We start from the raw sequence: 13449 nt of genomic DNA on the forward strand, positions 1-13449 counted from the left end.
ACAGTTGCATTCATAATCAAATAGTTGAACTCTTATGCTAAAGCTGAATTTTCAACCAAAAAGTAGAATTTTTAACCAAAATATGAACTGTGAAACCAAAAAGAAAAATCTGCAATCAGGAAAAAAATTTCAGTCAACGAAGAATAAAAAATCGACCAAATTGTAGAATTTTCAAGTCATAAAGGTGATTTTTCTACAAAATAATCAGATTTTCAACTCAAAAATATAAATTTTGAAGACGAAACCTAAATTTTTCAACAATATAGTTAAATTTGGAACCAAACAGATGAATCTTCAGCGAAAATAGAATTACTCAGAAAATAGTTCAACTTTCAACTAAGTAGTTGGATTTTCAAGAAAATAATTAAATTTATCAGCAAAAGATATAAATTCTGCACGGAAATATAATATTAGAGTTTTCAATTAAAAGGAATTAACTTTCTACAAAAAAGATGACTTTTCTACCAATAGATACATTTTAAATCTAAAATCTACCAAAGGATGAACTTTAAATCTAAAAACACGAATTTTCTATCCAAAAAAAATCAATTTTCAAGAAAATAGTTGTTTTTTCGAAAAAAATATGGCTTTTTAACAGAATCGATAAATTTTCAACTAAAAAGAACAATTTTTAACCAAAGGAAATGAATTTTGAACCAAAATTTTTAATAGTAGATTTTTACCCAAAAAGTGTTGGATTTTCTTATTGAGTTATATGGATTCGGTTCGCATTTAAGCGAAAAGGGAAAGTTTTTTAAAAACCGCAGAAAAATAAGGAATTCATAAAAAGAAAGAAAGAAAGAAAAAGAGGAAAATATAGGAACAGGGGGGACAAGGGTGAAGTCTGCCCTGATTTCACAAGGTTGTTTCACTATTCACATTTCGTTTTTCGAATTTTTTATCCTTATCAACTAAACACTTTTGAGTCTATTACAGTTAACAGACAAATTTTCAAGTAATTTTCATAATTATACTTTGTACGATCAGTATCGAATGACAAATTTTACGCTAATCCTGCAGGGTTAATTCCTTCACCCCGTTTTTTAAATTTCACGTATTAATACTATAAGAAAATTGTTGATAATGTTTTTTTCTAAGAAAAATTAATAAAAAGCTACGGTAATAATAAATAAATGGATAATAATAAATAATAAATATTTGACTCTGAATAAATGATTACTGATTCCTTCTGCCTAACTGTTTAGCTCGATTTTTAGCACAAGGAAGATTTTTACACAAATTAAACGTATTATTTTTTAGTTAAAAACAAACAATTGTTACCTAGACGTCTTGGAAGATGAGACGGGTGCTGTCTCCGGTGGTTCTTCCTTTACTCTCGGCCTCGCTGATTGATGTGTTGTACTACTAATTAAAAATGTATATCTCATGTTATGACAATTTCTGATTACAAAAAAAATAATGTCTTATTTGCAAGACAAATTCTGTTTTATTATCTTATGTTATTTTCACACATTATTTTTTTCAGTAGAAGAACAACATTAACAATTATCTTTTCTAGATAATGAAGATAATTGATTGAAATTAGTTGAAACAGATTAAGAAACTTCAAGTAAAAAATAAATTGATAAAACAAAAGAATAATAGAATGTGATGCTAAAATTATTAACAATTTTTAAATTAACAACAGCTAGGGGAGAATCGAACAAAAGTTAAAAATCAACATTAAATAATGGGTGAAAAAAACGTGTTTTACTTGAGACTTGTAAATTTTGAATATCCAGTCCAAACAATTATTTAGTTAACAAAACAAAAATTAAGGGGCACTTTATAATTTACTCCATCACTTCGATCAGTTTTTATTAATTTGAAAAAAGTATTAATAATGGCGATTAAAGTCGTAACTTCAAATATATGTTGATATTAAATATTTACTTTATAAAATTAAAATAAAAAATGTCCCTTAACTTCGGTTGTATTTCAATAAAAAGTTTTGAATAACAGGGTAGCCAAAAAAACTTCATTTTCAAAATTACCTGCATTTTTTGTACCCTCGCAATTAACATTTATAGGACAAAACTCTAATGTTGTAAAATTTTGACTATAGAATCTTTGATAAATAGAATGTTTTTAAAATAAATTTTTCATTTTATTTTAAATTGACAAAAATGACTAATTCTTACCCCCAAAAATTTAATAAATGTGACTAGTGTGCATTAGTAACGAGAACAATGCCTCTTTGAATTTAAAAGAATTCAAAAGAATTAGATTCGTAGAACATCAAACCAATTAAAGTTAAATTCGACAAAATTTAAATGAACTGGAAAAACTTTCAAAAATGTATTAAAATACTTTTAGAGCTTTTAAGATCCATTAAAATAGTTAAAATCTTATAAAATGCCTTCGAATCTTTTTAAATTTCTTAAAATCTCAGGTTCCGTAAGATTGTTCCATATCTTATTGAAATCAATTTAAAATTCCTTGCAATCTTTCAAAATTCCCTAAAATATTTCAAATTCGTAGAAAACTTTTAAAAATATGAAAATATTTCAAAATCCTTCAAAACCCTTTTGAAATCGCTTTCAAGTTTTATCTCATGAAAGCTCATGTAAGCTCATGAAAATTGCTTGGAATTTTTTCAAATACCCTAAAATATTTCAAATCTTTTGGAATCACTTCAAATTATTCAAAAACTTCAAATTATAATTTAAGTAATTCCCAATGATTTGAAAATTTTTATAGTATTTAGAAAATTTAAATAAAAAATAATGTAAAAATATTTGGTATCACTACGAATTATGCAATGGAATCTATTAAAAATACCCTAAACATTTCAAATAGTTTAGAATTAGGTCCCTCAAAATTGTTTAAAAAATTTAAAAATGTCTTGCCTTTTATAAAAATACACTAAAATATTTCAAATTCTTTGAAATTTTTTAAAGCTCTGGAAAGTTTATTGGACATTTTAACAATACCCTAAAATCCTTTGAAATCCCATCGAATTATTGAAATATATTGAAAATTCTACCTTATCTTTTGAAATAATCGAAAATATACCCAATTTTTTTAAATCTTTTGAAACTCCTTTGGTACATTAAGCTCTTAAACATCATTAGAATTTGTAAAAATACCCTCAAATCTTTTGAAATCCCTTTAAATGATTGAAATCTATCAAAATATTATAAAATACTTCAAATAATTTAAAAGCCCATTAAATATGACTGCAATCAAACGAAAATTGCTTGGAATATTTTTAAATACCCTAGAATATTTCAATCCTCTAAAATCATTTGAAATCCATTGACAATTTTTTGGAACACTTGAAAATTCCTTGTAATTTAGGGAAAACCCTAAGATATTTCAAATCTTTTGAAATCCCTTGAAAATTTTTAATGTTCTTGAAAATTCCTTGGAATTTAAAAAAAAAAACCCTAATTCTCGAAAATTCTTTCAAATCCTTTCAAACGACAGACATCTATTAAAATATTCTAAAATATTTACAATCGTTTAAAATCCCATTTGATTCCTTTAACTGTTCAAAATCAATTTAAACTTCCTTTTATTCTTTTATAATTCCCTTAAATATTTCAAATACTTTGAAATCCCTTTACGTCTTTTTAAAGCTCTTGATGAAAATTCTTTGGAATTGTTAAAAATGCCTTTAAATCTTTAAAATCCTTCGAAATCCCTTGAAACAATGTACATCTATTAAAATACACTAAATTATATAAAATCCTTTATAAGCATTTGAAAAAATTTGAAATTTTCTTAATCTCTTGAAAATTCTTTCGAATATTTTGAAATACTCTAAAATATTTTAAACCATTGGAAATCCCTTTAAATGATCGAAATTAATTAAAAATTCATTTAATTCTTTTAAAACTCCCTAGAATATTCCAAATCCTTTTAAATTCCTTGAAACTTTTTAAAGCTATTGATGAAAATTCTTTGGAATTTTGGAAAATACCCTACAATCTTTAAAAATCCTTTGGAATCCCTTCAAATAATTGGCATCTATTAAAATACTTTAAAATAATTCAAATCATTTCAAATCATTTGAAAATCTTTAAAATTTCCTTAATTTCTTGAAAAATCTTTCGAATCTTTTAAAATGCCCTAAAAATGTATACCCTTCGAAATCCTTTCGAATTATTGAAATTAATTAAAATTTCCTTATAATTTTTTTAAATTATCTGAAACATTTCAAAGAATTTGAAATCGCCTGAAACTTCTTAAGACCTTTAAAAATACTTTGAAATAATTTTAAAACACGCTGAAATATTTCAAATCTTTCAATAAATTTTGTAATTCCTTGACATTTTTGTATGTTCTTGAAAATTTCTTGGAATTTAAAAACGATTTAAGATAGGTCCTCTGAAATCTTATAAAATTCCTTGCAATCTAGAAAAATATTCTAAAATCGCCCTATAAAATAATTCTATATCTTCCAAAATACTGGAACATTCTTTAAAACCATGTTTGAATTATTTAAAAATGCCTTGGAATCATTCAAAATCCTTTAATATAGTTTAAGCCTTTGAACTCTTTCGAAATCCCTTGAAACTTTTTAACCCTTCGAGTACACACCGATTTTTTCGAACATCTCCTACATACTGGGTCCAAATGACCCTACTCACTTTTTGGTTGTCTATAACTTCACAACTACTGAACGTTTTTACTTACAAAAATTTAGGGGTATATTTTCAAGTATGTTAAAGTAATTATAAGTATTATAAGTGCATTTAAAATCTTTAACATACGTAAAAAATTCGCAAACAAAAATATTTTTGCAACAAATGAAGTTTTATGAAAAAAATCTAAATTTATTTAATTTTAAATATTTTTAGCTAAGAATTTATGAGAATACTCACAACGTATGTGTAAATAATAAAAAAACAGTTCTACTTTGTACCTTAAAAAAGGTATTATTTCCCATACTAATTAACAAGGTAAAATTCAAATTTTAGTAAATTCGACGTTAAGTACAAACATGAGTCACCTTGAACCTGCTTCGATTTCAAACGCTTCTCAACGACGACTAATGTCTGGGCACGCTACATAAACTGTCTAAAACTGTAGATGGGACATCGAACTATACATATAAGGCTACGGTGTTGCAATTTTTTCAAAAGTCTGAGCTCTATTTTTGGTCAACGTCGGTGACACGGTCTTAATGACCGAGTGTGTACTCAAAGGGTTAAAGCTCTTTAAAATTTCTTGAATGTTTCAAAAACACCCTAAAATCTTTTAAATCTTTTGGAATACCTTCCAATTATTGAAATATATTTAAAATTCCTTAGAATGTTTTTAAATATTCTACATTATTTCTAGAATTTCGATCTATTTTTCTTTTATATCACACATATGTTGAACTTGAATTGCTCCTTTTGCCCGAGTGTTTCGAAAATATTAATTTATGTGAATATAATCTTCGTTTCAAGAATGAGGTTACATTTTAGGAAATAATTTGTGACATATACATATAATGTAAATTTATGTAATTAATTAAATATATTTACGTGATTCCCTTTGGCCGGGCGGCTGGTTTTGCCCGAGTCTCCCCTAGATTATAAGTATCTTCCTTTTGACCGTTTACAACGGCACCGCTAATTATCAAACAAATTAAGGCAAATAAGGTAATAAAATCAATAACAAATTAATAAAATATATATTGATCAACTTTAAAAAATAATTTTGTACACCAAATCTACTATAATTGGATTTGCAGATTTTATTTCTTTCAATTTTAATGCAAATTTTAAAATATTAGAAAATGTTTACAATCTTCAGTATGATCATTTTTAGGGAATACACAATAATTAAATAAGAATCCAATAAAGATGTACGGAAATTCGACAAGATAATACTTGTAGGTAAATATTTTCGAACAATTTTATATTTTGGTAGACTATAAATCACTCTAGATATATCAACATTATTAATATACCAGGGATCATAGTAATTCAGCAGCTCAATTCTAGAGAAAATAGGGTAATTTTTTGACAGAAAAAAGGAAAATTTTTTTCCTTTAAAATACCAGCATAATACAAAAATTAATATACATCAAAAAATTTTATTAAACTAGAAATACAAGCAAAATTTTTGTATTTCATAGTATACATTACCTAATATAATCGAAAAGAAAATCAAGGACAATATTTTTGATAATTGATATCCTCTCTGCTAAATTTATAATATTTTTGTGTAAAAAATCAGACCGCTGCATTTTTGTTTTTAAAAAAATACCAGTTTCCGATGAAAAACAATAACATAACCTCAAGTTGTTCTAAACTATCAGTTTAATTCTTAAATTTAAATTATTTTAAATGAAAATAACCGATAACCGTTATAAAAAACCAACACACACAAAAGTTAAAATTCTACAAAAATTGTGAATTTAATACCTCAATGATAATCTGAAAAATCTTATGATTTTTTAAATTAAGAAATATCAATTTTCGACGGAAATCCCTAACCCAACAAAAAATGGTTTCAAATTCTTCTTCTTCTTTGAAGTGCAAATCTAATTTTCATTGATATCCTCCAAAATTGTTAAAGAATACTAATTCTTTTACAAAATATAATTATTTTTGTTTAAAAATACCAATTTTTGATGCAATAGGCCAACGCGTAACCTAAAATTATTCCAAAAGTATGATTATCTTTGAAATCTAATAATTTATTATTAACAATAGCAATTTCAAAATAATAAATTTCTGGTGGAAAACGTTAACATAACTTTAAGCTGTCCCAAATTTGTAAATCTTCTTTTAAATCCAATGATTTTTTACTTAAGAACTAAATGTCGGTGTCTAACACCAACACAGTCTAAAATTGTTGAAAGTTGTACATATTTTTTTAAATATAATTTTGTTTTCTTAAATAAAAATTTTCTTTGAAAATCAGTAATATAATAAAAAATTGTTAAAAGATACTAAATCTTGTTTAAATTATGATTTTTGTTTTTGAAAGTATCAATTTTTAATCTAATGGATCAACGCGTAACCTAAAATTGTTCCAAAATTATCAATTTTCTTTTAAATCTAATAACATTGTATTACTAATAACAATTTTAGCAGAAAAGCACTAAAATAAAATGACGAGCAATTATTTGATATGCAAAACCTCTTTTAAAAACTCGAACATAAACTAAAATTGTTTTACTCTTTTTTATCTTCTTTGGAATCATATGACTTTTGATTAAAAGTAATAAATTTCCGTATAAAAGGCAAAAAAAAGAAAGAATTGTGAAAAAAATACCGAATTTAAGAAATTTGAAAGACAATCTGAATAATAAGTACTTGAAAAATATTATGAATATTTTTATTAGAGATATCATTTTTTTATGAAAATCACTAACACGACAAATAATTGGTCTAACTTATATTCTTTGAAATTGAATGTTTTTTTTAAAACATCTGATTTCCGGTGAAGTTAACATAACCTTAAATTGTTCGAAAATTGCAAACCTTGTTCGAAATCTATATCAATATTTCAAGCCCGTGAAGTTGGCACCCCAAATCTAAAATATCAGATTTTTTTGTATGGAATCCTTTGGTGGTCGTTTGGTGGTGTATGTTGGTGTTTGGTGGTCAACTTTGAAGGTTTGGTGATCAAAATTGACAAAGTTATTGATTTTTCAAAATTGGGGTGGCAACTTCACGGCGGCACAGCACTTTTTAATATTTTCAAAAAATTCTTTTTGGTATCGCTTGGTGATCGTTTGGTGGTGTTTCGTAGTCGACTCTGAACGTTTGGTGGTCAAAATTAAAAAAGTTATCGAGTTTTCAAAATTGGTGCGTTACCCGGTAACAAGCGTTGAATTCAGAAAAATTAAGAATTTGTATTCCTATGAAAACGCGATTTTTCCCACGTCTAAAAATCCCCCAACAGGAACAGAAAAAGTGCAAGTCCTATTCCTCTCAATCGACTTAGTAAAATTTAAGGAAAGCATTTATTTAACCTATTTTTCATTATTAAATCTTTTTATAACTTATAAATTCGAAAAATATTCAAATTTATTTGTATTTTAATAATCGATTGAATCGTCTTAAAAAATGCAACAAAGAAATCTATGCAAATGTGTGAATTTAAATAATTTTAACTCTAGAGAGGCAGAGTTGAATTGGTGAGAATTAAAATTTCAGAATTTACATTCCACATGAAGGAATTAAAACAACTTATCACACATATTTTGTGAACTTATTAGAAGGAATTGAATAAAATAAAAATATGACGACTTCTGAGGAATAAAAATTATCTCTGTGAGGTGCGTTGTCGGTACAATTAGAAGGAATTAAATATATTGAAAACACGTTCTCTTTGGGAGAAGAGGAAACTGTGTGGCGGTCGCTACGGAAATAGAAGTGAATCAGTTTAGGAGGTATCTTATTCTTATTTTGGCATTTTAGGCAGATGAAAAAAATCGCGCATTCAAAATAATAGAATAATCTTAAAATTTGCGCTGAAATCTGAAAATATTAATTTTTCTCTAGTCTACGCTTATTGCCGGGAACTTCCGTTAGCATCCCACTTCAATTTTTTTCAATCATTCCTTATGATATCGTTTGGTGGTCGTTTGTTGGTGTTTGGTAATGATTTCTGAACGTTTGGTGGTCGAAGTTATAGATTATATCGGATCTTTTTGAAAATACATGTGGCCCCAGATGGGTCTCTGCGCATGCTTTTGCGCACATGTTATTGGTGCAAAATTTGAATTTCAAAATGCTCTTTTTCAATGTGACCGCTGTTTGGCAAGTATAATTGTACATAATTCTAGTTTTTAATTTTTCGAACACTATAGGTTTTATTCTTTTTGAAATCGGAACTCTCTTATTATTTTATATTTTAAGTTTTTCGACTTTTAATTACAAGATAATCTTTGAAAATTAACTTTAAGTACCGGCCCGGAAACTTAATTAAGGCAATGTACATTGAAATAAGTTCCTTTACTGTAAACTAAATGATTTTTATTTTAAAATACTTTAAAAGCCAACTGTAACAGAATCATAATTCAGTATCAATTTGAAAAAAAAGCTTCACCTGCATTTTTGAGCGCAGTTGGGGCGCGTGACTGCTGATTCTCGCAGCTTCGCGCTCGGTCTTTATATTTTTGCCACATTTGTGCACAGAAATTTGAAAATTAAAGGTCAAAGCATTGACAACTGTAATTTTGAGATTGCCAATTCCTTTTGTTCAAAGTGCTTCACTCGCAAGTTTGAGAGCGCCTGGAGCGCGACAATTGGTTCTCGCGCTTCGCACTCAATGATATATTTACCTCGAGCTTCGTGCACGATAATGTATTTATTAAAAGTCTAAGCATGGACAACTATAACTTGACTATTGTGAACTCTATTTTGTTAAAGCTATTTCGGCTTTAGCAATCATATTCCTATCACGTATCTCGTGCTTCGCACGCAACTTTGTCCACAATGTTAACTTATCTACATTATGTTCAAGACTTTTATATTAAATGTATATTACATTTATATATCTGCCTCAACTTGGGATTGCTTATTTAAATATTGCAAAATAAAGTAAAAATTTTATTTATCATGATCTCTTCAATATTTGTTTCTAATTTGGCAATAAATTTTATTCTCAGCTACCTTCAAAAACGTATCATTTCAATCAATTTATATGATTAGAATTCACAATATGCAATGGTATTGAAACATATGTATTTTTATTTGTTTTTTTATAATTTTTTTATTTTAATCTTGTTTTTTGACAATTAAAAGAAAATCTGCTCATCCTGTCTCGAAATTATTTATAACAAATTTATTGGTCGTTTTTGGGTTAACAAATTTGGTATATTACATTTTTTTCATACCATGTGCCGTTTTCAAAAAAAAAATTATGTTTAATGTTATTTTAAAGATTTTTATTATTATTTTAGTAATTATTTATTTATAATCAACATTAATTTTTAATGTGATTTAGTTTTTTTACGTGTCCTATCAAAATATTATTTATCACAATTTTTTAACTCTTTTTTGGGTGAACAACACTTGTCAATCAATTTTTCTCATAGTTTGTGACGTTTTTGTACAAAAATTGAATCGTTCAATTTTTAGTTTTGTTTTTTTACGTATAAAACAAAAACCACGCATCCTATCTAACAACTATTCATGAGGAATTTGTAGTTCTTTTTTGGTTGAACGCCTTTTGTCTTATTATTTTTTATGTGACTTGTGTTGTTTGTCAAAAAATTAAATTTTTTTATATTTTCAATGTCGTTTTCACGAATAAAATAAAAACTACTTATCCTATAAAAAAGTAATTTACAAACAATCTTTAGATTTTTTTTAGAAGTACATTTTTGGTTGCTTCATTAGCAACCATTAGGCATGCTCTTCGGCGACCACGTGACCGAACTAGTCCCCAGTTACGAACTTTTTTTTAGTGTTCACTGCGTCCACGCGGATTGAGATATCGTGTTTAAACTTTGACAAATAAAATAAAAAGCACTAAAGAACGTTTGTATATATTAATATATTGGTAATTTTAAAGAAAGTTTATTTATAAATTGGTGGAATAGGATATTATCATTCGAGTTATAACACTTTGCAAATCATTTTTGGTTTGATGCATTTTAGATTTTTTGATTCGCTCATATTGAGCACTGACACCAATTTTATACTAAATCGTCTAAACCTTGAAAAAAATTAATATAAGTAATCAAATTTTCACATTCGTTGCAAATCAACAAATAACTATCTGCACACACGTAACCTATCATTCTTTTTGGGGCATTTTTAGCGATTTCTAGCGGAGAAAAAAAGAAACTTTGAACGTCGATAAAGTCGAGGTCAAGTGACTGCGTTCATGAAATTTTTGTGTAAAATGATTTTCATTTTTTTGGTCCTAAAAATAAAAGATAAATTTCAAATTGGAAACAGAGCAACACCAGCCATGTGCTAAAATTTACTCGTCGTTTTACCAACTTCCATAATTCTTGACGTTGAATCGATCAGCTGACAAGTATTGTTGACAGTGAACCAACCAGCGGGGCTCAGCGTCGGACTCGCATTGTCTTTCTCCCCCGGGCAAAATTTTATTTTTATTCTTAGAATTGTTTCACACCAGCACAAAAAATCCACAAGAATATATAGCCATTAGAACATTTTAATTATTTTCTGAAGATGCACATTTCTCAATATGGGACGGATTTTCGAGTAGCACATTCTAAGATGTTCATCGATTTTTTTAATCGAGGCATCTACTTTATCGACGTTAAAAGTTTATTCCTATTCCTCTAGTATTTTACTAGAAAACTTTCTTCGTAATTATAAACATTTTGATGTATACAAACGTTCCTTAGTATTTTCTGTATAACTTCCTAAATCCTGAACATGATATCTCAATCGGTATGGACGTAGTGAGGACCAAAAAAAATGAAAATCATTTCATTCTCTACACAAAAATTACATGAACGAACTTAGTCACGTAATCTCGACTTTATCGACGTTCAAAGTTTTTTTTTCTCCCCTAGAAATCGCTAAAAATGCTCCAGAAATAATGATAGATTACGTGTGCGCAGATGCTAAATTTTTTATTTGCAACGAATGTGCAAATTTTATTGCTTATATTAATTTTTTTAAGGTTTAGACGATTTAATCCAAAATTTGTGTCAGTGCTCAATATACGCGAATCAAAAAATCTGAAATGCATCAAACCATACATTATCTGCAAATTGCTAAACTCGAATGGTAATATCCTATTTCATCAATTTATAAATAAACTTTCTTTAAAATGATAAGCATATTGATGTATACAAACGTTCTTTAGTGCCTTTTATTTAATCTGTCAAATTTTAAACACGATATCTCATTCCGTGTAGACACAGTGATCACCAAAAAAATGCTCATAACCGGAGACTAGTTTGGTCACGTGGTCACCGAAGAGCATGCCCTTAAGGATAAAAACTTATTAGCTTCTCACTGCAAATATTTTCACTGCAGAATAAAGAAATCCAGACGTTTAAAGCCTTTTTTAATAAAAAGCATTCATCAGTTTACAGTACAGGAACTTATTTCAATGTACATTGCCTTAATTAAGTTTCCGGATTAAAAGTCGAGAAACTTAAAATATAAAATAATAAGAGAGTTCAGATTTAAAAAATAATAAAACCTATAGTGTTCGAAAACTTAAAAACTAGAATTATCTACAATTATACTTGCCAAACAACGACCACATTGAAAAAGAGCAATTTAAAATTCAAATTTCGCACCAATCATACGTACACATAAGCATGCGCAGAGTCACATCACGGGCCACATGTATTTTCCAAAAGATCCTATATATTCTGTAATGTCAACCACCAAACGTTCAGAAATCACTACCAAACACCAACAAACGACTACCAAACGATATCATAAGGAATTGAAAAAAAAAATTGAAATGGGATGATAACGGAAGTTGACGCACCAATCTTGAAAACTCGATAACTTTTTTAATTTTGACCACCAAACGTTCAGAATCGACTACGAAACGCCAACAAACGACCACCAAACCATGCCAAAAAGAATTTTTTGAAAATATTAAAAAGTGCTGTGCCGCCGTGAAGTTGGCACCCCAATTTTGAAAAATCAATAACTTTGTCAATTTTGACCAACAAACCTTCAAAGTTAACCGCCAAACACCACCAAACGACCACCAAACGATTCCATATAAAAAAATCTGATATTTTAGAGTTGGGATGCTAACTTCACGGGCTTGAAATATTTCCAGCTAAAAGAACAAAGAATTGTTTCAAATTGTAAATCTTGTTTGAAAATGAATTATTTCGTTTTAAAATAACAAATTCCCAGTGAAAAGCGTTACCATAGCCTTTAATTGTGCAAAAATGGTTAATTTTATTTGAAATTAATTTCAATATTTTTTCGATGAAACCCGCTAGATCAATGTACAATTGACAAGCCTAAACTCAAATTGTCAAAAGATACGAATCTTTTCTGGAAATTTTTAATTAAAAATACCAATTTCCGACAAAAATCACTAACATAATCCAAATATGTTAAAAGATTCTAAATCTTATGGAAATTATGATTTTTGATTGGCAATGCCAATTTTTGATGTTAAACAACAGCGTAGCCTAAAATTGTTAAAAACTTAACAATCTTCTTCAAAATCGAATAAATTTTTAATAAAAATTTCAATTCTCGACGAAAACATCAACACAATCTGAATTTTTTAAGCTTACAAATTTTATTATTTTAAACAAAAATCACTTAATATAATCTTATTTTTCTTTAAAGTGACCAATTTCAGATCAATGATTTTTTATCGAAAATACTAACAATTACCGATGAAAAACATAAAAATAAAACAACAGAAATTTGTTCAAAATTGTAAATCTTCTTCGAAATCTAATCGCTTGACTTAGAAAAAAAATTCAATGTAAAACAATAATATAATCGAAAACTGTTAAATATTATGAACCTTCAAAATCTAATTATTTTTGTTTTAAAGTATCAAATCCCGGTTTTA

General features: G+C 27.4%; 1 protein-coding gene across 5 annotated transcripts in view; it reads right to left on the reverse strand.

The window, feature by feature from the left end:
* Positions 1–13449, reverse strand: part of LOC117180054 (cleavage and polyadenylation specificity factor subunit CG7185-like) — a 60418-nt gene that overhangs the window by 7815 nt on the left and 39154 nt on the right. For 2 of the 5 annotated variants that reach the window (XM_033372367.1, XM_033372363.1), the window contains 2 exons: positions 5478–5564; positions 1282–1365 (listed from right to left, as the gene is read on the reverse strand). In XM_033372367.1, the coding sequence (XP_033228258.1) occupies positions 1282–1365; positions 5478–5564 (171 nt within the window). The remainder of the gene's footprint in view (positions 1–1281; positions 1366–5477; positions 5565–13449) is intronic. The other 3 variants (XM_033372364.1, XM_033372366.1, XM_033372365.1) reach the window with 3 other exon arrangements.

Source organism: Belonocnema kinseyi, chromosome 9 (assembly GCF_010883055.1).
Source record: "Belonocnema kinseyi isolate 2016_QV_RU_SX_M_011 chromosome 9, B_treatae_v1, whole genome shotgun sequence".
Taxonomy (NCBI): Eukaryota; Metazoa; Arthropoda; class Insecta; order Hymenoptera; family Cynipidae; genus Belonocnema; species Belonocnema kinseyi.